General features: G+C 41.9%; 1 protein-coding gene across 1 annotated transcript in view; it reads right to left on the minus strand.

Annotated features, from left to right (window-relative positions):
- Nucleotides 1–22,500, minus strand: part of LOC145402543 (uncharacterized) — a 250,105-nt gene that overhangs the window by 69,260 nt on the left and 158,345 nt on the right. The window contains exons 4-11 of the mRNA XM_080274548.1: nt 16,293–16,513; nt 14,760–14,886; nt 13,783–13,887; nt 11,850–12,810; nt 11,106–11,262; nt 10,128–10,262; nt 9,453–9,645; nt 4,291–4,403 (exon numbers count right to left, since the gene is read on the minus strand). Of these exons, the coding sequence (XP_080130674.1) occupies nt 4,291–4,403; nt 9,453–9,645; nt 10,128–10,262; nt 11,106–11,262; nt 11,850–12,810; nt 13,783–13,887; nt 14,760–14,886; nt 16,293–16,513 (2,012 nt within the window). The remainder of the gene's footprint in view (nt 1–4,290; nt 4,404–9,452; nt 9,646–10,127; nt 10,263–11,105; nt 11,263–11,849; nt 12,811–13,782; nt 13,888–14,759; nt 14,887–16,292; nt 16,514–22,500) is intronic.

The following is a 22,500-nucleotide window of genomic DNA, read 5'->3' on the forward strand; positions in this document are numbered from 1 at the left end:
TGTCCTAAAAAAATCCCTCTAATATATCCAAAAAATCCCTTTAATATATAGAAATAATTGTTTTCACCCGACAGAAATGGCCAAATCTTAATCATGGCTGCGTGATAATCGATGAGCCTTTAGAGGTACGAATGCGTCTCCTTGGTTACTAGTCAGGAGGTTACGTATCTTGGCCGTGTGAATTATACTTTTCTGCACTTCGTCTCCTTGGTTACTAGTCAAATTCATCCTTCAATCTGACTACACCTGCCCATCAACTAAGCTACAGAGGGAGTTCTGGATCTTTAGCATGTGAAAATAAAGAATATATAAAGAATGTAGCTTTTTCGTATTTAGTCTCCTTGGTTACTAGTCAAATTCACCTTCCAATCTGACTATACCTGGCCATCAAAGCGACAAAAGGTTACGAATATTTGCCAGGTGAAAATAGACTCTCTCTCTCTCTCTCTCTCTCTCTCTCAATATCGACTGCGTTCTAGACGGTTAGTCATGGGGTCTGACTAAGCTTTCTTTCCTTCTTTCTTTCCTTCTTTCTCTTCCACCTTTACCCCCCCTCTCTCTCTCTCTCTCTCTCTCTTTCAACCACGTAAGCACAAGTACCAAACACAAAAGGTCACTGGGAAAACTACACCAGAAAATACATAAAGAAATGGACAGAAAAAGAAAAACAAAGAAACAGAAAAAAACAGAAAAATACTCGTACACATAAAGAGATAAAGAGTAACACTGAGACAGAAAGACAGACAGACAGACAGAGAGACAGACAGACAGACAGAGAAACACAACTGCAAAGACAAACTGATAAACAGTAAGTCAAAGAAAGGCAGAAAGCGGGACAGACAGTATACACACACACACACACACACACACACACACACACACACACACACACACACACAGTGGAATGAGACGTAGGGAATCCCAATCTACACCTATTTCACCTTCAGTACATTCTCTCTCTCTCTCTCTCTCTCTCTCTCTCTCTCTCACACTGACGCAACCTCTCCCCTCTCCTTCCCCCTCTCCTAACCCAATTTCCGTCCCTACCCCTCCCCCAACCCTCCCTCTCTTTTGCACTCCCCTAATCCAACCCCTCCCCCTGTCATACCTCCCCTTCCTCTCTCCTTCTCTCCTCTCGCCTTCTCCCTTCTCCCTTCCCTCCCCTCCTCTCGCTTCCCCCTTTCCCCTCCTCTTCTCCCCTCGTCCCCTAACACATATCAACTCCCTATTCAGTGACGCAAATCCATCCAAAATTCTTTCCACTGATGCAACACCTACTCCACTCCATCGAGCACCTTTCCCACCTTCACCCCTTCCTTCCGAGAACGACCTTTGTATTTTATTCTTACTAGCAGACGATTATCATTCACCTTAGTAAATCACTCTATGCTCCTTTACTAAGCATTTCTACTTTTAATAAATTAGGAAAAACTCTCAATCATCAAAGAGGTTAAGGGAGTGTGGCTAGTAACCAAGGAGACTCTACAAAATAAGGTTATAGTATTTTTTGACATGGTAAAGATACGCAGCCGCTTTGTAGCTCAGTTCATGGCCATGTGTAGTCAGATTTGAGGATGAATTTGACTAGTAACCAAGGAGACTCAATACAAAAAAATATAGTCTTTTATTATCCCTCCAGTCCAGAAAGTCTCTCTCAGTCAAAAATAAAATCGTCAGATCAATAAGCAAAAAATAAGACCGGTTTGTAAATGCTAAAGAAATGCAGTGATTAATTCTCAAATATAAAAATAAGTAAATAAATAACGGTGGTATTTATAAATAACTAGAATAACGAACGCATTACCAGGTACGTACCTCAAAAATAACAAAGGAATAATTACGTATCAATAACGAAGGCTGGAATACATACAAAACGGATATAATGCAGGAATTTAGACGCAGAAGCAAAATAATGAGGATATTAGTCTCTCTCTCTCTCTCTCTCTCTCTCTCTCTCACACACACACACACACACACACACACACACACACACACACACACACACACAAACGTACTTGGTGTGGCCTTGAGAGAGAGAGAGAGAGAGAGAGAGAGAGATAATCCCATGAATTATGGACCACTTCCAAAACTTCCTCCTTCTCTATCCCTCCTCCTCCTCCCTCTTAGCTCCCCCCCCCCCGTTTCTCTCTCTCTCTCTCTTTCATCCCCTATGATCCCTCCTCCTCCTCCTCCTCCTCCTCATGACTTTAATCTTTCTTACTTCCTTCTTAATCTTCCTCTTCTCCTTCATCACCTTCTTCTTCTCCTCCTTCGTCTTCGTCTTCCTCTTCTTCTCTCTCCCACTAACCTTTCGCTATGACTTTATCTCAGTTTTCTCCTTTTCTGCTTCTTCTACTCCTGCTTACACACACACAGACACAGACAGACACACACACACACACACACACACACACACACACACACACACACACACACACACACACACACCACGACCACCACCACCACCACCACCATCTCCTCCTCCTCCTCCTCTTCTTTTTCTTCTTCCTTTTCTTCTTTTCCTCCTCCTCCTCCTCCTCCTCCTCCTATAATCTTCAACAGTCTTCCTCTCTCACACCCACGGTAAATATTTCAACATATCAGTACTCACATCTCTCTATATCTATGTTCGTTCTTATATCTACATTCATGCCGCCTAACTTTCAATGTATGTGGTTCCCAAACTTATATAATCAACTTTTTTTCCCTCTATATTATCTATTTTATACGAACATAATTTCTGCACATGTATTTCGCCACACCTGACAATTTCTTTCTTTCTTTTCTTTTTCTTTTTCTTTTTTTTTAACGAAAGATTCATTTACTTTCATTCCTGTAAATAATAAACTAGAGATTAAAATTTTTGCTTACATACTTTGGGGAGTTCCAGCAAGTGTGTGTGTGTGTGTGTGTGTGTGTGTGTGTGTGTGTGTGTGTGTGTGTGTGTGTGTGTGTGTGTGTGTGTGTGTGTTTCCCTGAGGCCCAGTAGTCCTCCTACGTACTATACATGTCACCACTTCGGCGCTAACACCCACCGTCCATACCGAATACATACCCGGGCTCTCTCACACAGGACTGGTGTACTGGTGTTAACGGGGGTATTTTTACATATCGGCGGGTCTTAGAAATTAGAAGCCAAACTTAGCGTAATACCAAAATTCGTCCCTATACCATACACGTAATTTTTATCACCTTATAATATTAACAGAAACCGCATCCCTATTTGTGGTATAAATATGGTTGACTACATAGACACCCAAACTCTCTGGTTAGCAGTTGTGGAGAGAGAGAGAGAGAGAGAGAGAGAGAGAGAGAGAGAGAGAGAGAGAGAGAGAGAGAGAGAGAGAGAGAGAGAGAGTGGAAGTGTTTAAAATGAAGGGGAGAAACACAATGAAAAGGGGAAAATGTACTGACATAAAACAGGAAAGTGCGAGAGAGAGAGAGAGAGAGAGAGAGAGAGAGAGAGAGAGAGAGAGAGAGAGAGAGAGAGAGAGAGAGGAAATGTTTAAAATGAAGGGAAGAAACACAATGAAAAGGGGAAAATGTACTGACATAAAACAGGAAAGTGCGAGAGAGAGAGAGAGAGAGAGAGAGAGAGAGAGTTTCAAAGGAATGAAGGAGACAATGGCAAGAGGAAAGTATACTGAGAAAAGAGGGAAGTTATGAGAGAGAGAGAGAGAGAGAGAGAGAGAGAGAGAGAGAGAGAGAGAGAGAGAGAGAGAGAGAGAGAGAGAGAGAGTAATTACGAAGGAAAAACGAAACGATAAAAACCAACGCAATTTTTCACGAACGATAAATGACTGTCCCGTTATCCTTCGTTAGCAAACCACTCAAACGAAAAAAAAAAAAATCATATCTTCATTATTCCACAAAACACGGGCAGACAAGCTGTTAGTATGGGGGGGAAAAACACACGCAAACACATCAAACACACGCATGTTAAGTGTCGGGCTTGCACGCGAGAGAGAGAGAGAGAGAGAGAGAGAGAGAGAGAGAGAGAGAAATGTGGGGAAGTGAAAGTGTTTATGAAGTAGAGAGGAAAGACAATGACGAGGGAAAATATATGTAGAAAAGAGAGAGAGAGAGAGAGAGAGAGAGAGAGAGAGAGAGAGAGAGAGAGAGAATCAAAATTTAGGGGGTAACTAAAACAAACTTAGTTAATTCACACACGAACGCAACACAAACACACTCATGCCTCACACACTCACCGCCTAACACCTCCTCCTCCTCCTATAGCCCTCTTCCTCTCCCTTCCTTCCTCCTCCTCCTTCCTCTTCTTCCTCTTCTCTTCCTCCTCCTCCTCCTCCTCCTCCTCTTCCTCGGCGTCGTAGTGCATGGTTTCTGAGTGGGTGGAGGAAGGTGCGGGAGAGGGTGCTTCCATTGAGCTTGCCATCCCGCTTTGACTGCTGCTCCTCCCATTATTGTGGCTAATGGGTTTAAATATAATGGGTCAATGGGTTTTTAATGGGGAAAAATGGGTGCCAACAGTTGAGGTAATGGGGTAAATGGGTTTGTAATGGGAAAACGGATGCTAACAGTAGACGTAATGGGGTCATGGGTTTTTAATGGGATAATGGGTGCTTACAGTAGAACTAACGGGGTTAATGGGTTTTTATGGGCAAAATGGGTGTTTATTATACCCTGTCACCTATTGTTGCGGCTAATGGGTTTAAATATAATGGGTCAATGGATTTTTTATGGGGAAAAATGGGTGCTAACAGTTGAGGTAATGGGGTAAATGGGTTTGTAATGGGAAAACGGATGCTAACAGTAGACGTAATGGGGTCATGGGTTTTTAATGGGATAATGGGTGCTTACAGTAGAACTAACGGGGTTAATGGGTTTTTACGGGCAAAATGGGTGTTTAATATACCCTGTCTCCTATTATTGCGGCTAATGGGTTTAAATATAATGGGTCACTGGGTTTTTAATGGGGAAAATGGGTGCTAACAGTTGAAGTAATGGGGTAAATGGGTTTTTAATGGGCAAATTGGGGTGAGAAAAGATGCTATGGATGATAAGGACGATAAATGCAGAGTTCCTTCCATTACTCTGGCTAATGGGTGTAAATATAATGGGTCAAGGGGTTTTAATGGGGTGATAACAGCAAAACTAAAGGTGCAATGGGTTTAAATGGGCAAATTGGGTGCTTAATATAAGCTCTCTCTCCTATTATTGTGGCTTTTGGTAAATAAAGACTCCTCCCATTACTGAGGCTAATGGGTTTAAACATAATGAGTCTGTGGATTCTAATGGGTTGAATGGGTGTGCTAAATCTCCGCCTAACACAATTGAACTAGATAATGGGTTCTAATAAGGAGCCAATGGATTTTTTCGTTAGTGATCAGAAGATTAAAATGTGCTAGAGAGAGAGAGAGAGAGAGAGAGAGAGAGAGAATACGTTTATCATAATGCAATCGACATAAAAAAATTCCCACAAAAAAAAATCTACCTCTATTAACCCTCTCACTATCAGTCCCTCAATAATAAATAAATAAGTAAATAAATAAATAGAAAAATAAAATAATTCTTCCTAATATCACACAATTTTAGTCTCAATTCATCTCTTGTGTTTCCCGTTTTCCATCACTCACGTAAAAAATTCAACGCGAAGTTCCAAATCCACGCATCACTTGACAAATGGCGTAGAAAAAACGGGAAAGTCTCTATTACAACCTGATATTTACATTCTCCGTTTTCTTTAATCAGGAGAAACTTTTATATTCAACGCAGAACTTTTAAAATCGGGGAAATATGACAAAATTATGGAAAATCTTTAACTATGATTCTCTCTCTCTCTCTCTCTCTCTCTCTTCAACAGTACTGTATATAAGCTTGTGGAAAATCTTTAACTATGATTCTCTCTCTCTCTCTCTCTCTCTTCAACAGTACTGTATATAAGCTTGTGGAAAATCTTTAACTATGATTCTCTCTCTCTCTCTCTCTCTCTCTCTCTCTCTCTCTCTCTCTCTCTTTTCAACAGTACTGTATATAAGCTTGTGGAAAATCTTTAACTATGATTCTCTCTCTCTCTCTCTCTCTCTCTCTCTCTCTCTCTCTCTCTCTCCATTTTCCAAGAGAGTCACTTTATTCGACTTAAAATTCTCGAAAGCCAAACTCAATAGTCAAATGCTGGAAAAAAAAAAAAAAAAAATCCTGCACTATCCGATTTTCGTATCTTCAACATTCTTTCCAGATTGTATTGTTCCCTTGTCAGATTCCTTCAATGTTTACTTTTGCATACTGAACGTTGATAGTGACCCGTATATTGATGATGATGATGATGATGATGATTCCTATGGTTCAGCTAAGAAGGCCTGTATGTATTGTTTTATTAATAGTTTTTTATATATATATATGCTGTCTAGCCATATATATCAGACGAGAAAATTATCCCACCATAATAATAATAATAATAATAATAATAATAATAATAATAATACCTAGAACGCAACAAGAGAATCCTCCATTTGCATCCACCACAAAACCTAACCATCTCTTCCTTGACCCACTGCCCACCTATCCATTATATGTCAATGAAATTCTACAGCAATTTTCTGAGAGATCGTATACGCAAACAGACAGACACAGGTGAATATAAACGTGTCAGGGAGCAGCCTAAGCCCACGATAAGAAAATCCTAGGCCCGTGTTCTCGTGGGGTAAGAAGGCTCCCTAGCACCTATTCCTTAGCGATTTATATTGTTCATTACACCTTACCGTCCCTCACCGTATTACACAAATCATTCTAATATCGCCATACTCTGCATAAACAACAGGCAAAATTATGTTAACCAACCATATCCAAAAATAAATCGTTAAGGAAAAGGTGTTAGGGAGCTTCCTTAACCGATGGGAATATGAGGCCTAGTCTGCATGTGGAGCCAGACAGGAAAACGCAGGAGTCTCCAGGGGAAATATCTCACGTATATATCGAGGGAACTTGATACGAGGCACTGGAGGAGGAGGAGGAGGAGGAGGAGGAGGAGGCGGAGGAGGAGGAGAAGGAGGAGGAGGAGCAGGAGGAATACATTACTACCCTCCCGCGTGTATACCTGATGTCGGGTATTGAAGAAGGGAGGGAAGAGGCTCCGTAAATCTAGCCCACTGGAGGGAAAAATATCAGCTGGTTGGAAGGAAGCCAGAAAAAGATATATTTACTTGGAGCGAATTTTTTTCCGGATATATTTCTTCCAAACAAAAATATAAATTTATTTGGAGATTTTTCTTTAAGGGCATTTTCTTTCCCGAACCTAAAATGATAAAAAAAACGCAGCGATACTCAATACTATTTTCTTCCTCAATGTTTAATCCACTTCTCAAGGTCGATTCCTACTCAACCGAAAACATACTGAGAGAACAATTTATTTCCTGTATTTTAGTCTTAAAGTGTTTTGGGTGTGATAAGGTGTGGCATGAAAAAGAAAAGACAAGTGTAAGAGCAGCGAAGATGGGACTGTTGAGGAATGTGTGTGGCGTGCGGAGAGAGGACGAGAGAAGGAATAATGTGATTCGTGAAAGGACGCGGAGTATGGACGTCTGTGGACACAAGAACTGAAGAGAATATGCTTAGATGGTAGGCTACAGATATGAGGAGAGAATGGGTGGGGAATGGGTGTGAACAGAGTGGTGAAATGGGTATAAATGAGCGAATCTGAAGGTGCGAGGAGACGTGGTAGGCCTAAAAGAAAGTGGTCAAGGGAAATGAGTGTGTCAGAGAGTGGTATAGGAGCAAATGACGCTAAGGAACTGACAAGCGATCGAGTTGGCTGGATGAACTTTGTGCAGAGGAAGGTATAACCAGTGTTTTGCATCCCTCTTAAACTTGGCAGTACTCGGATTGACTGTCAGATCTGTGAGTGTAAGGCAACCACGAGCGAAATGTTTTTTAGACCTATCAGGTGGAGCTAGGATTCCGGAGACCTGAATGGTAAATGAATGAGGATGTGGCTCATTTACTGGGCATAGTTTGGTAAGTATCTCATTCTGTATTTCCCTGGCTCTCTCATCCCTACCTCATCCAATCTTGGGATGGGAAAGGAGGTCTGGATGATGATGATGATGATGATGGTAATGATGATGATGATGATTTAGTCGTCAGCTACTTTCTAACTTACCAATGTCTCGAATGTCAAATAAAAACAAAAGGATAAATTTCTTCCCAAATATTTACTTCTACACTCTAACTGTCCATGTCTACTTTGTCATCAGTCAAACAAGTACGACAAGAACAAGTTTTAGCCGTTGTTTAGCCAGACAAGAGGACGAACAACACCTATAAAACGAATGAAAAATAGTTTGTTTATTCGCAGAGTATTCAAATCGAGAGACGTTTTCTTTTCTTTCCGTGCTTCCCAGGCGGACGCACAGTGACAGATGAACGGACTGCAAGGAAAGAGCGAATGAAAAGAAATGCGGTATGAGTCATGAGTCGGGGCCAACACCCAAATCAATAACCAAGTCCGTTTTCTCTTGAGCACTGAGTCGGTTCCGTAGAAAATCATCGCTTTGGGGACCACTATATATTTCTACAACACCTCAAAACTTAAATGCGCCATATACTTAGAAATGCAAAATCACAAAAGCGAAATAATGTGGCGCTGATACAGTACCTGATAAACTGTCATTACGTTAAAATTTCGGAACGTACGTGACCGTGGATTATTTTTAAAGCACATGATTACATAATTCCAACTCATACCCAGTTAATCTTCCTGGTCATCATTAATTTTATGTTTAAAAAAAAGTCTGCTTCAATATCCATAATGTCTAAAGTACATCAATACAAAGCCTACTTAACCTACTCTATCCATCTATGGTCAAATGCCTTAACCCTGCTAAGGGCTGACCACAAACCAATCGCCTCCATGTCATCCTGCCTTCCGCAATTAGGTTTCCCTTCCTCAAACTCACACCCCTATCTCTCATATATCCTCTGGTAACTTGCACTAATACAGTAAGTCTTAACTCTTAGCTGGGAGAAAAGGGAGTTTACACCACCATACACGCGGGTCAAGAGAGTAAAATGGGACGTAAGGTTATGCACAAGACTGCAGTTAGCTTATTATCTTTGAATCTAAATATCATTGATGCGTGTGTGTGTGTGTGTGTGTGTGTGTGTGTGTGTGTGTGTGTGTGATGAATGGGGTAGTCACATGCTGCCTACGCATCCTCGATCCAATGGTGTGCACTTAATTGTGTGCAATATTTGAATTAAAAAAGACGCATGCCAGTGAATCAACAGCTAGGCAAGGATATTCAATTAAGATCATAACAAAGATGACAAGTGCTGATGACAGGTTAAAGTGTACAACATGAGTTTATAAAACGTGAAATACGACAACCAGATGCAAGTGACAATACCAACTCACCACAAGACTGGCGATCATTGCAATCGTGGCAAGGTCAATGACTAATCAACTAACACTGCTGAGAGATGCAAGCAGTACTCACCTATCGTCCTGAATGAAGTGCTGGACCTTATTCATGCTCTCGTGGACCTGTCGCATGCCCTCCCTGAAGCGCTGAGTGAGGCGGTGTGCGTAGAGTGAGGCACCACCCTCGCTCAGGTACCCGTCCAGCTCAGAGGGTGGGGCGCCTCCCTTGTATCCCACCGTCCGCAGCACATCACCATCTGACACATAGCCTGCAGGAAAATAAGGACCTTGGATGAATATCTCTACTAAATTCAGTAAAACTGGTGGGAAGTAGCATGGATGTGACACAGAGAGAGAGAGAGAGAGAGAGAGAGAGAGAGAGAGAGAGAGAGAGAGAGAGAGAGAGAGAGAGAGAGCCTGCAGGAAAATAAGGACCTTGGATGAATATCTCTACTAAATTCAGTAAAACTGGTGGGAAGTAACATGGATGTGACAGAGAGAGAGAGAGAGAGAGAGAGAGAGAGAGAGAATCATCATACTAAAACGCACAGCCTGAAGGTTGGGTTGAGGATTAATATATTACCAGAACGAAATATCAATCTGGTAGTAGCAAGAATTCACCATCACAACAACATCATAAATTCTTCACTTGCGACTAAAGGGACCAACATATAGTACGCCAGCAAACAACATAAAATATAGCATATAATAACCCCTCTCACATCAACATAATAACTGTCATATGCCCTACCATTTGTGAGGTCCACACTCTCGAGATCACTGTAGTCTGTATCAATGACTGGTGGGCCGGGCTGTGGGGGTCGCTTCAGGTGGGGCCCCAGTCTCATGCCCTTCTGGGGCACCGTGTTGGCTGCGTCTTGTAGCGCTGAAGCAAGAAAGGATTTTAGTGGAAGTTAGTTGCGCGTGGATGGAATAAGTTTAGGGAACTGTTCCTTTCCTGACATACGGGGAAATTTACACCACGGAAATACTGTATGCTGCATGTGTGAGAAGCATATTGCACTATGGTAGTGAGCCTTAGGCAGTAAATGGGGAGGAACGTGCACATTTGTGTGCTCAATACAAAGATGACAATGACCAGATGGATATGCGGTGCTTCCCTGGATGACTAGCAGTGCAAATGGCAGAACTGTGAATGAGCAGCTGAGCGATCAGTTTGCTGTCTATCAATCTATCATTAGCCAGATGCCTTAATCCCGAAAGGAGTAGCTACAAACTGATCACCTTTATGTCATCCTGTTCTCCGCCATTATGCTCCAACTCTCTCCAAGTCACATTCCTTCTCATTCATATACCTCTCCACCCCATCCCTCCATCTCATCCATGGTCTCCTCTTCTCGCCTCTTCCACCCGACTCACATGCACTCCCCGAGTCAATCTCTCATTTCCCATTCTCTCCAGAAGGCCAGACTATCATTAAGGTAATTCTAATGCTTTCCACCACATCCACATTAATATCACAAAGGTCCTCTACTTCCTCATTTGTAACTACATAAAACAATAAACAAAGTATCATTATTTTAAGATTACACGAAACATGACTGACCTAAACAAGTCGAAAGCTACACACCATCAGAAACAAACAAGTACCGGTAAATAAAAGAAGAGGGGAGATTATATACGAGGCAAAATATTTTAAAGATGACACAAAACATACATAGCCTGAACAAGAGCTCTACCAGACAACCCATCCCTGAACGAGACTCACCCAGCCTGGAGACGTGGAGTGATGGTGGTACAGTGCGTGTTTGGTGTAGACCCAACCCCCTCATGTAGCCATACTGGGAGGCTCGGACCAGCGGCTGCATAGGCTTGATGTTCAGGATTACCTCATCACCTTCCTCACCGTCACCTCGTTCCTCAACCTGGGCAAGAAGCGTCATTTTCATCATCATCATCATCATCATTATTATCATCTTCATTATTACCCACAAAAAAATTGGGTGAATGAGACTGAGAAGCTGGAACGGGAAAGCACAAAAGTAGCAGACCTATCAAAAATGTTTAGTGAAGTTGTCTATTACTGCATATTCATTTACACTACAGCACTAATCATTTAAGTCTTCAACACTTTTTGCTCCACCTCACAAGTGTAAAACCAGGCCAACAGAACAAAAGTTAAGAAGAAATGGAATAACCTAAATTAGTACAGAAAGACAGCACAGTACATCACTACAGTTCTTTCACCTCAACTTAACCCAGATTTTCATCCTTCTGCAGCATATTTCACACTGGTCACTGGCAGAAAAAGATAAAACTACTGCTCTAAATCTTCTCCATAGCACATATTCGTGACTATCATTATAATCTATAGTGTTACATTGCCATGCTCTTCATTCATGTTGGACAGATGGATATTCTAGGCCAAGTTAAAGTGAGACGATTGTAGTTTTAAATCTGACAGAAGTAACTGCAAGCTTGCTAATGAACCAATGCCTTGAGCTGGACAAACCTTGGCTATGTGTGTCTTGAGGTCAGAGATACTGTCATCCTCGGAGCTGGTCGGTTTGTATATGACGGAGGAAGTGCCAGAGGAAGTGCTGTTACTGTGGCCGCTGAGGGAAGCATCGCTGGTGGTGGAGGGACACTCAGACGGCGTGGTTGGGTCTCCTCGGTCACGGTTACACGGCATGGGACTCACCTTGGCCACAGTGATCCCTCCACCTTGGTCCTCTCGCCTACCAAGCTGCTTTTGACGTGGGAGGGAGCCCTTGGGGTCCCTAGATTCCTGCGTACCTGGAAGGACCTCGCTGGATTGAGCATTGACATTGGACCCTTTGGAGTGCTTGCTGGAAGGCGTTGCTCCCTGAGAATTACGGACCATCTTGTTGTTGTAATCTTTAGTCTGGTGTGCTGTGTTGACGTTGGGTGAGGGGACCTGAGGTGTGGGCTGTGGTGCGGCTTTGGTCTGGCCCTTCACGTGAGCTGTGGGTTTGGGGATCCCTGTACCTGGGGCATTTGGGGGAAGGGGGCTGCCGGGAGTGGAAGCAGTGCCCCCCTCCCCCTGCTGTTGTACAGGTGGAGGAGGTGGGTCGAGGTGCTGCGGCGGGGCGGGAGGAGGTGGGGGATCCCTCTCTTTAGGCGGGAGGGCAGGAGGGTGTGGGTGATGCTCGGAGGGGTGAGCTAGTGATGCCTCTGGTCTGGGGACAAGAGGAGGTGGTGGGGGAGGTGGATGATGCTGCGGGGGAGGCTGTCTGGATTTTGGCTTTTCACCCCCGCTATTTTCTAGCTCTAGCGTCAACTTCTCCCCAACTCCCTTCTTGCTCCCTCCACTACTTCCCCTCTCCCGGCTTTCCCCTCGGTGACCTTTGTGCCCTCCCCTCGGTGACCCACGTTCCTCTCTCTCCTTTTCTTTGCGGGAAGACTTGGGCGACTCCTTCCCTTCCTTCCCACCAGACTTGGAGAATTTTGATCTGAGGGACGAAAAAATGATGGCATGAAAATATTGGTGACTATTAAAACTTATATCTAGTATCACAATACCCCATGCAACAAATAAGAGCCCATGGTTATGCTTCCAGCCCAGAATATTTCATGGTGGGAGAAAGGCCTGAGCTGAAATAACTATACACCTGAAAAACCTCCAGCTGCCTCTTGCGGAATTAAACATGCACTCAGTACCTGACCGTCACCCCAACTGGCACCTCTGACCAATACATCATACGGCATATTTAAAACTGGTGAATAAATGAATCATAAGTTTAAAATATTCGGTACTCTCATTTCCCAGTTTAACAGACACTCAGTTTCAAAATTAATTAGACTACCATAAAGCCTGCAAGAATGAAAAGCAGTCTCCATTGACCCTCTTAGTACAGATGATTTTTCTACAGTATTTTCGTTACCACCAGATAATTTGACCACATTCCAGAAGGCTCTCCCAGAGGAGTTTATACCCAGGTCTCGTGAGATAATAAAAATACATGACTAATATTTTGTTCCCTCTAAGCAGTAGCAAAGTGGTATTAGTAGAATAAGAGGCTACCCCTACTGATGTACAAAATAAGGGCCCATAGCTACTCTTCTGCAGCCAACAGCACTTGCGGATAACTGACTGGCTTTTGCTCCATGAGGCATCCACCCTTAAAAGTTCCGAACCCATCCACAAGATAGGCTATCATCCTAACTGATGCCTTCAACCTCCAGTCAACGAAGTGTCAGGTACTGCATACATAAATACCTTAACTTTAACTGTCAACTTCGCATCCTTATCTTGCAGACTTAAGTACATAATGTTTATCATCTAAACAGTATCGACAGTTTCCATCCATTCATTCATTCACTCATCAAAATAAATAAAATGAATCTATTCTATACATTCATGTCTGCTTGACGAGGCCTGCCTATATTTATACACCAGTTACAATCCATAGTTTGAGTCTGACCTGATGCCCCTGAGTCCCTGTGGTTTGTTGGGGGGAGCAGCGCCCCCTGGAACCTCTGTGTGGCTGGCCTGGTCACTGCTGCTGCTGCTGGTGCTCACAGGGAGGCTGGTGACGCACACACGCGCACGCAACACAACGCACACAGGTTAGTATGAGGTAGGTTCAGTGTGTGTGTGTGTGTGTGTGTGTGTGTGTGTGTGTGTGTGTGTGTGTGTGTGTGTGTGTGTGTGTGTGTGTGTGTGTGTGTGTGTGTGTGTGTGTGTGTAAACCGAGTGAGTACTGGAAAAAGCTTATGTGTATTGTATTATATGTATGTGTGTGTCTGTCCATAATATATATGTACTCGTAAGTGCTTATTTACAACAATGCACTGCAAAAACGAAAATCTATCTTGGAAAATTTAGTCCCAATTTTTTCTTTTCATCATCCATGTTACCATCAAACAATTCAACTCAGCTAAGAAGAAAAAAAATCACACATAAACGGGGCTTGACAATCTGCACTAACCCTCTCACTAGAAAGGTCTCATCTATGGAAAGAAAATCGTTTGGTGGTAACAAGAGTGAAACTGGAATGATTTAAAGTTAATAATTGATTCCTACAGCCCAAGATCACCTTTTGAAAGCTTAAGAAAAAGAATGTTTGGTGTTGAATAATTTTAAAAGGTGCTCTTGGGCTATCTGGGTTACGTCTATACTATCACTATTAATGGTAACTCAGTGTCCTAAATACACTGATTATTAAAACGGTAATTACAATGTGCCCTGGTCGTATTTTAAGAGAGAGAGAGAGAGAGAGAGAGAGAGAGAGAGAGAGGGAGGGAGAGAGAGAAGAGAAGAGAAGAGAAAAAAAGTAAAGATAAGATGATTAAAATAAACATTCTAGGCAGATATAAAACAGCATAAGCAAGGAAAAAAAACTCAAGCAGAAAATCATAAACAAACACCACGCCCTCAAAACCCATGACCTCATCTCACCTCTGATGTGGGGGCAGGGGAGGCGGGCGGGCATCGGAACACACACTGGTGGACGAATCGGAGCGCTCTGACCTGGCACTGCTGAATCCACTACTGCTGCTTGTACGTTTGCTGACCCCACTGCTGCCTGTGTGTTGGGGAGGGTGTCAGTCAGTATTACCATGAAAGAAGAAGATATACACCATCACAATATATATATGTATTTGTGTAGCGTATGTATGTACTGAAAATCTATCCATCTACAACCAGAGGCCTTGATCCCATACAGGGTGGCCATCAACAAATCGCCTCCATATCTCCCTGTCCCCTGCCTTTTCATTGCCCTCCTTCCAACTTACACCCTCCTCTCTCATATACTTTTCTACTCTATCCCTCCACCTCATCCACCTCAAAATATATTTCCTTATTATAGTGAAAGCAATGCATGTTTAAGTCAGTGTTGCACTGGCTAATATGTGTGTTAATCTGTGTTTGTAATGAATACGAATTAATATGGTGTGAATACAGTATGTGCAAATAAAGGGACATACTACCAACAACCGCTTCATGTTCAATTACCTCTCCCAAATACAGGTTTATATACTTCCCTTCCCATTCAAACGTTCTTTAATTTTGTTACTCATCCATTCTCATATTTAGTTTTTCACCAGTTCTTCATTCCCTTCTAAATACTAATCTTATTTGTTCTTATTACTATATTAATTTGTATTCACTCTTCCTCCTCCCTTGTTTAATAAACCTATTTTCTCTGTAAATTATTCTTGCCTTTTATTTCGATTACTTCTTTTATTTCAGTTCATATATTCTCTCAGTCCCTTCCACATAGCCATACATATCCATTCACTCATTTCCAAGCATTATTACATTTTCAATATTCCTTCTCTCACTTTCTACCTCACCTTTCCTTTCTTCAAATTTATCTTTCCACTTCTCTCCAAATACTTCCTCTGTTTCAGTCTAAATACTGCTCCTTTCTCTCCAACTTCACATATAATATTCCTACTTTTCCTCTTTTTATATCAGACCTATTTCTCTTTCCAAGTGATCTTATATTTTCTTCCTTTATTCGTCCAAAAATTCCTACATTCTCACGAAAATATTTCTTCATACTTTCTCTACTCCAATTCAAATATTCCTCCATTCTGTCCTAAATATTTCTTCAATTACAATATTCCTACTTTTCCCTTTTTAACAGACCTTTTGCCCCTTTCAAATATCTTTTCCATTCTTTTCGTAACACTCTCTCTCTCTTGAGGTCCAATTATTCCCCCATTCTCTTCCAAATATTCTCTCAATCACGTCCAAATATTCCCGGCAATTCCAGGGTCCAGGTAACAGCCGAAGCCCCTCCTCATTAACGATAGCTAACGAGGGCAATTAGACAGTTCCCCCGGCCTTTAAACGAGACCAATAACGCGGCCGGATTGGGGAATGGGGACGTAAAATTTACAAGAGGTGGTCTCTGAATTTTGGTCTCTCTCTCTCTCTCTCTCTCTCTCTCTCTCTCTCTCTCTCTTTCTCTCTCTAACTCACTGGTAGTCTTATTCCTCGCGTCCTTTTCCTTATGGTTAAACAACTTGAACTTCTCCAGCATAGAATCCTTATGTTTAGGCTGCGGGGTGGGGGTGTGGTAGGGCGAGGAGGCTGGGGCGTGGTTTTGGGCGTGCTGGGCGTGATTCTGGGCGTGGTTGGGCGTGGGCTGGCTAGGTGGGCCCCTGAGAGACGCCCTGGCTAGGTTGGATGCGCCGCTCCCCCTGTGGAAGATGAATTTAATGTTAGTTGGGTGAAGAAAGGTGAAACTGTGAACTTGAAAATATGCAAGTCTTTGTTTATGTTGATAAATTATAAAGATTGTGAAATAATAATAATAATAATAATAATAATAATAATAATAATAATAAAGTTGCTCTTATCATCATCATCATCATCATCATCACCGTCATGACCACTTAAGTCCTATATACAGCAGTAAAAAATGCAATACAAGTGGTGGTAAGTCAAATACACCACATTTCAATACTCACTTAGTCTATCGTTACCTGAAAAATGAAAAAGCAATCACGAAAAACGCTAAAATCCTTTTATTTTGATAACTTTAGTCCAAGTCAATTTCATATTAACAAAACGAAGCTGAGAAAAAAGATATATGTGTGTAATCTACGGAAACCTGATATCACTGACTTACTGTACTGTTTTACATAGAAGGGGCAACCAAGACTCAGAGTATCAACAGAATCTTAAAGCAGCAGTAATTTATTTGTCAAAGGTAACTAAAGAGGAACATATCGGTGAAAATATATCTCAAACCTGCTCAAAATTTTCATATATAAAAAAAAAGGCCTAAAACAATATCACAGAGCACCTATAAACTCAAAATAAATTGGCCAAAAGCACTAATGACACAAGCAAATCCTTTAAATACGAAATCTAAGTTTGGAGGAGGGAAAAACAAACTTAAAGTGCAAAAATATACAAACCACCCGAACGTTTACCTTTCTGGTTTTCGTTTCCACTGTTCAACACCCATTCTGGCTCGCCCTATATCCCAACTGTGTGCAAATTTCCAAAAAACTACAATTTCTTTCTATATATTCCCACTGTTCACGTTTTTCTGTTTTTTTTTTTTTCAACACTTTCAATATATTTTTTCAACTATTTCAACTGTCAAGAGTCTTTTCCCAGATTTTCCTGTTCATTGATTATTATTTTTTTTATAATTTCAACTGTTCAATTGTGTTTCAGATTTTCCTACTGATTGATTTGTTGTCCTTCCTTTTTCTTATATAGATTATGAAGAAGAAAAAATATGGATGAACTGCTGGAAAAGGGAAGGAACGAAAAAAATGAAAATATATAAAGTACAAATTGGCTTTTAGTGTGGTAACTGATGAAGACTTAGTATATTTTAGCAGCTTAAATAAATAAATAACTTACAATTCTCTCTCTCTCTCCCTCTCTCTCTCTCTCTCTCTCAAGCCCTTCTCCCCTCCTCTTTGCAACTTCCACCCCCCTCTAAGCGCGCGACACACTCCCTCCTCCTCCCTCCCTCTTATTAACACCCCTTCATCACCCCTTTCTCCTCTCCCCTTTCATCAATATTTCATTCCTTTTCTACTCTTTCATCGTAGTCACCCCTCTCACTACTCTTCTTTTGCTACTTCTCTAATTTTCTCTACTTCCACAGCGAGTTTAGGGGCCTCTCTCTCTCTCTCTCTCTCAGACAATAGGAGGGTCATTACACAGAGACAACATCCCCCTTACCCCCACCATTACCCCTCTCTCTTCTCCCCTCCCCTCCCCTCCCCTCCTCTTCCCCTCCCTCCCCCTTCAATTTCATCTTGCCATATTGACAAGGAGTATTTCGCATCTCTCTCTCTCTCTCTCTCTCTCTCTCTCCTAAATATATTTCTCCCTTTCCCGTAAACACTTCCATTTCCACCCCTCTCTCTCTCTCTCTCTCTCTCTCTCCCTTTTAAATCTCCCTCCACTCTCCATTAGGACACACAAGGGAGAAATTATGAGCAAGGGAGAATAGGCAATAAGGGCGAAATTCCCCCCAAAAAAACCCACAAACACTTCATTATGAGAGAGAGAGAGAGAGAGAGAGAGAGAGAGAGAGAGAGAGAGAGAGAGAGGTTCCTTAGATTTCCACTCCCTCTTCTACACTATCTATCTACTCCTATTTCTCATTTTTCTATCTGTCTACCTGCATCTATTTTTTTCTCCATTTGCCTTCCTGTATCTATCATTTTTCTATTTATCGAACGCTCTCTCTCATTCTGGCATCGATCTACCCGCCTCGAGAAAAGCGAAGTGGTCGATAGATAATAATGACACGATTAGATAGATAGAAAAATTATATACGGGATAGATAGATAGAAAAATGAGTTGCGGGTAGATGGAAAACAGATACGAATAGATAAACAAAAATGCCAGATAGATAGATAGATAGACTGATAGATAGAAAAATGAGTGGTAGATAGAAATTGTAAAGAAGAGACTGGAAATCACAACGTATCCTCTCTCTCTCTCTCTCTCTCTCTCTCTCTCTCTCTCTCTCTCTCCCCATCTACCCTATTCTACGAGAAGGGGAAGTAGGTGAGTCATCCAAAGGGGGGAGCGGAGAGGAGGGGGGGGGAGAGGAAAGGAGAGAGAGAGAGAGAGGGGGGTAGGGTAAACAAGAAAAGTGCAACCCCCCTCTCTCTCGTTAAGTTTCCTCTCTCTCTCTCTCTCTCTCTCTCTCTCTCTCTCTCTCTCTCTCTCTCTCTAACCAGCAAATTACCCCTACCACCCCATAAATAACAATTAACCTTCTATTTATAAGGGGACTAATTACTTTGACCTCAAGCCGAACAAATTAGGATATAATTAAGGACTCAAAACCCGTGGTCTTAGAAGGCTCCTTAGCATCTCTTTCTTGGCGATTCATTCTGCAATTTAACATTTTCGTATAGGTTACGCTTATCTTTATCCCATTCCCCTCGAGGAAGTCATTTTGCAGCTGTCCAAATCTAGTGGGTGTCCCTAACTGAGTCACTCCCTCCCTCATTCACTCACTCCTCACTAACTCATTCACTCACTTTTCACTCACTCACTCCTCAATCACTCACTCACTAACTTATTCACTCCCTCCCTCCCTCACTCACTCACTCACTCACTCACTCCTCACTCACTCACTCACTGTACCTTTCTGATTTATGAACTCGGAAAGTCCAGAAGAGAAGAGAAGAGAAGAGAAAAGGGAAGAAAAGACAGGTGATAGGAAGGAAAAAGAATATGGAGGAGTAGAAGGAAATGGAGATGAGTAAAAGAGAATGGATGCCACAAATGGAAAAAAATAAAACAAAAGAAAATAAGGAAGGATGAAAGGAGAATGGAAGAATCAAAAAGAAAATAGGAAACAGGAAGGAAAAGGGGAAAGAAGGAAGTGCAACAATTCCCCCTTGACCACAACACACCACAAGACAAGCCAATCACCCTCCCCTTCTCCACTCACCACTAAAATCACCACTACTTTCTCACCACCACCATCACCACTACTCCTTACTAACCACACACCATCAGCACTACCCTCATTAACCATATCACCATTACCCTCATTCTCAACCATCATCACCACTACCCTACCTCAGCACTGTCATCACCACTACTCCATACTCATCACACATCATCACCATAACCTTTACTTGCTCCTAAATCCTCGTCGTATACTTAGTCATTACGTATCACCATTTCCAAACCTCATCTGTCAGTCATCACCCTTACCATAACTACCCCTCACGTCCCAAAATCACAACTCTCACCTCTTCCACACACACACACACACACACACACACACACACACACACACACACACACACACACACACACACACATATTCAATCACTATTCACTATCCCTCACTCTCGACTCATCACCTCTTCCTCACCACTCATACATCCCTCATCACCCCCTCTCCACTCACCACCCTCATCACACTACGAGACGCCTGGATGGTTCATTACACACAACGAGTGAGATGAATATTGAACTGGAGGAGATGAGAGGAGAGAAGGAGGAAGAAGAGGGGCAGGAGGGAAAAGAAGGGTGAGGGGAGAGATGAGGAGGGGAAGAGGAGAGACGAGGAGAGATTACGAGAGTGGTTGGATATGAGAAGAGGGAGGGGTGAGGAGGAGAGAGGAAAGGAGATGTAAACAGAGAAGATGAAGAGAGGTGAGAAAATCAAAGAAAGGTGAGAGAGAGAGAGAGAGAGAGAGAGAGAGAGAGAGAGAGAGAGAGAGAGAGAGAGAGAGAGAGAGAGAGAGAGAGAGAGAGAGACAGTCATATAATCCCCAGCTTTCCATATTCAATATTCCCAAGAGTCATCCTCCCCACATTGACATTAAAATCAATATATAAATCCACCAATATATACACATATACATTCACCACCAACCTCCCTTTCGCAATTCCTTCCCTTTAGCGATTTATTCTGGATATTTACAAGTTCATCTCTTGGATATTACCGATATTAATCTTCACAATCCTAGGATATATTTTCTTCTTTTTTTTTATTTTTACTCTTTCCTGACGTCTCTCTCTCTCTCTGTCTCTCTCTCTGTCTCTCTCACACACACACACACACACACACACACACACACACATGTTCACCACCCCCTCCAAGTCTCAAGGCTAAACAAGACAACTCATCACTAATCACCACCACCGCTCCTCAAACAGCCTCGTTAGAGTACCCAAACAAGTGTAACTACTTCATTAGGCTCTTAGCATCCTTCATTAACCCATTCATTATGAGATTTTCTGCAGGAGATGAATGAATGAATGGTAGTAGCGAGATAGTATATATATGGTGGTAGTAGTAGTAGTAGTAGTAGTAGTAGTCGTAGATGGACTGCGGGCCAAAATTACCCTTCTTCCACATTCTACCATTCTCCTTTGGGGGGATAAGGAGGGAACAAAAGGATGACTGTATAACCGGGCAGCTCCACCGACCAGTCATATCAGTGCCACCACATGAAGGCGTCCCTGTCCATCACCCATCATGGTAATGAAGGGGTTAAATGAGGTCACACAGGTCCTTTGAGGCTAATTAAATTGGTTAATGACACTGGAATGGTTAATTACGGAAACCAAAAGCCCGAACTACTTCATTAGGCGCTAAATACCTCTAATTAAAACCCTAAGCACCTTTAATTAATCACTAGGCTCTTCCCATCCCTTATTCTGCCACATAAGAGATTTAATTAGTCAAAGAAATCCACATTATTTTATTTTCCATGTTATATTTTTCTCCCCCTCGAGGCGTCCAAAAGGAAGGATGGCGGAGAAATAATTAGTAGTAGTAGTAGTAGTAGTAATAAAAATAATAATAATAATAATAATGAAAACTCAACAGCCTAGTGGTAGCACATTTAACAATCATTACATCCATCAACAAATCCCACGATAAAACAATAGGAACTTGAACAATGCAATATTAAATCCCCTCACACACACACACACACACACACACGCAGCTAGATAATAACGAATACGCAGAAACTTCTTTGAATAAATATACATAGAACAGGCTGATGAACATAGATAGACAGACAGACAGATAGATAGATAGACAGATAGATGGACAGACTGACTGAAAGACAGACTAACAGATAGATTAGATAGATATAAACAGATAGATAGGTAGTGAAAGGGAGAAAAAATAAAAAAATAACAAAATGAGGAAAGATATACACTCATACGAGAGAGAGAGAGAGAGAGAGAGAGAGAGAGAGAGAGAGAGAGAGAGAGAGAGAGAGAGAGAGAGAGATCCACAACACAACCCAGCTCTAGTCCCCCTTACACCACCCCCTTTGCAACACCCTAATTCCAGGCTGTGCAATAGTGCGGATTTTCATATTTGTGTTGCGTGGGCCCCTCTCTCTCTCTCTCTCTCTCTCTCTCTCTCTCTTTTCCCGTTACACTTTCGCTCATGTTAATTCTCTCACATGTCAGATTTTTTCCTCTTCTTGTCAAAATCTATTACAATGGATTTTTTTTTTTTTCAATATTTCAATCTTTTTTCAGTTATTCATTTTACTTTTTCAATACAGTACCTTTTTTTTTTATTATTATTATTCTTGCTACCTCCAGGGATCATTTTCGCTTTAGTTAGGAGTATGAGTCTCCTTGGTTACTAGTCAAATCAATCCTCCCATATGTCAACATCTGACCAAAAAACTGGGCAAAAAAGGGGGTTAAA

The sequence above is a fragment of the Coenobita brevimanus genome, chromosome 58, assembly GCF_032717465.1.
Source record: "Coenobita brevimanus isolate Jiangsu-jjx chromosome 58, ASM3271746v2, whole genome shotgun sequence".
In the NCBI taxonomy this organism is placed as follows: domain Eukaryota; kingdom Metazoa; phylum Arthropoda; class Malacostraca; order Decapoda; family Coenobitidae; genus Coenobita; species Coenobita brevimanus.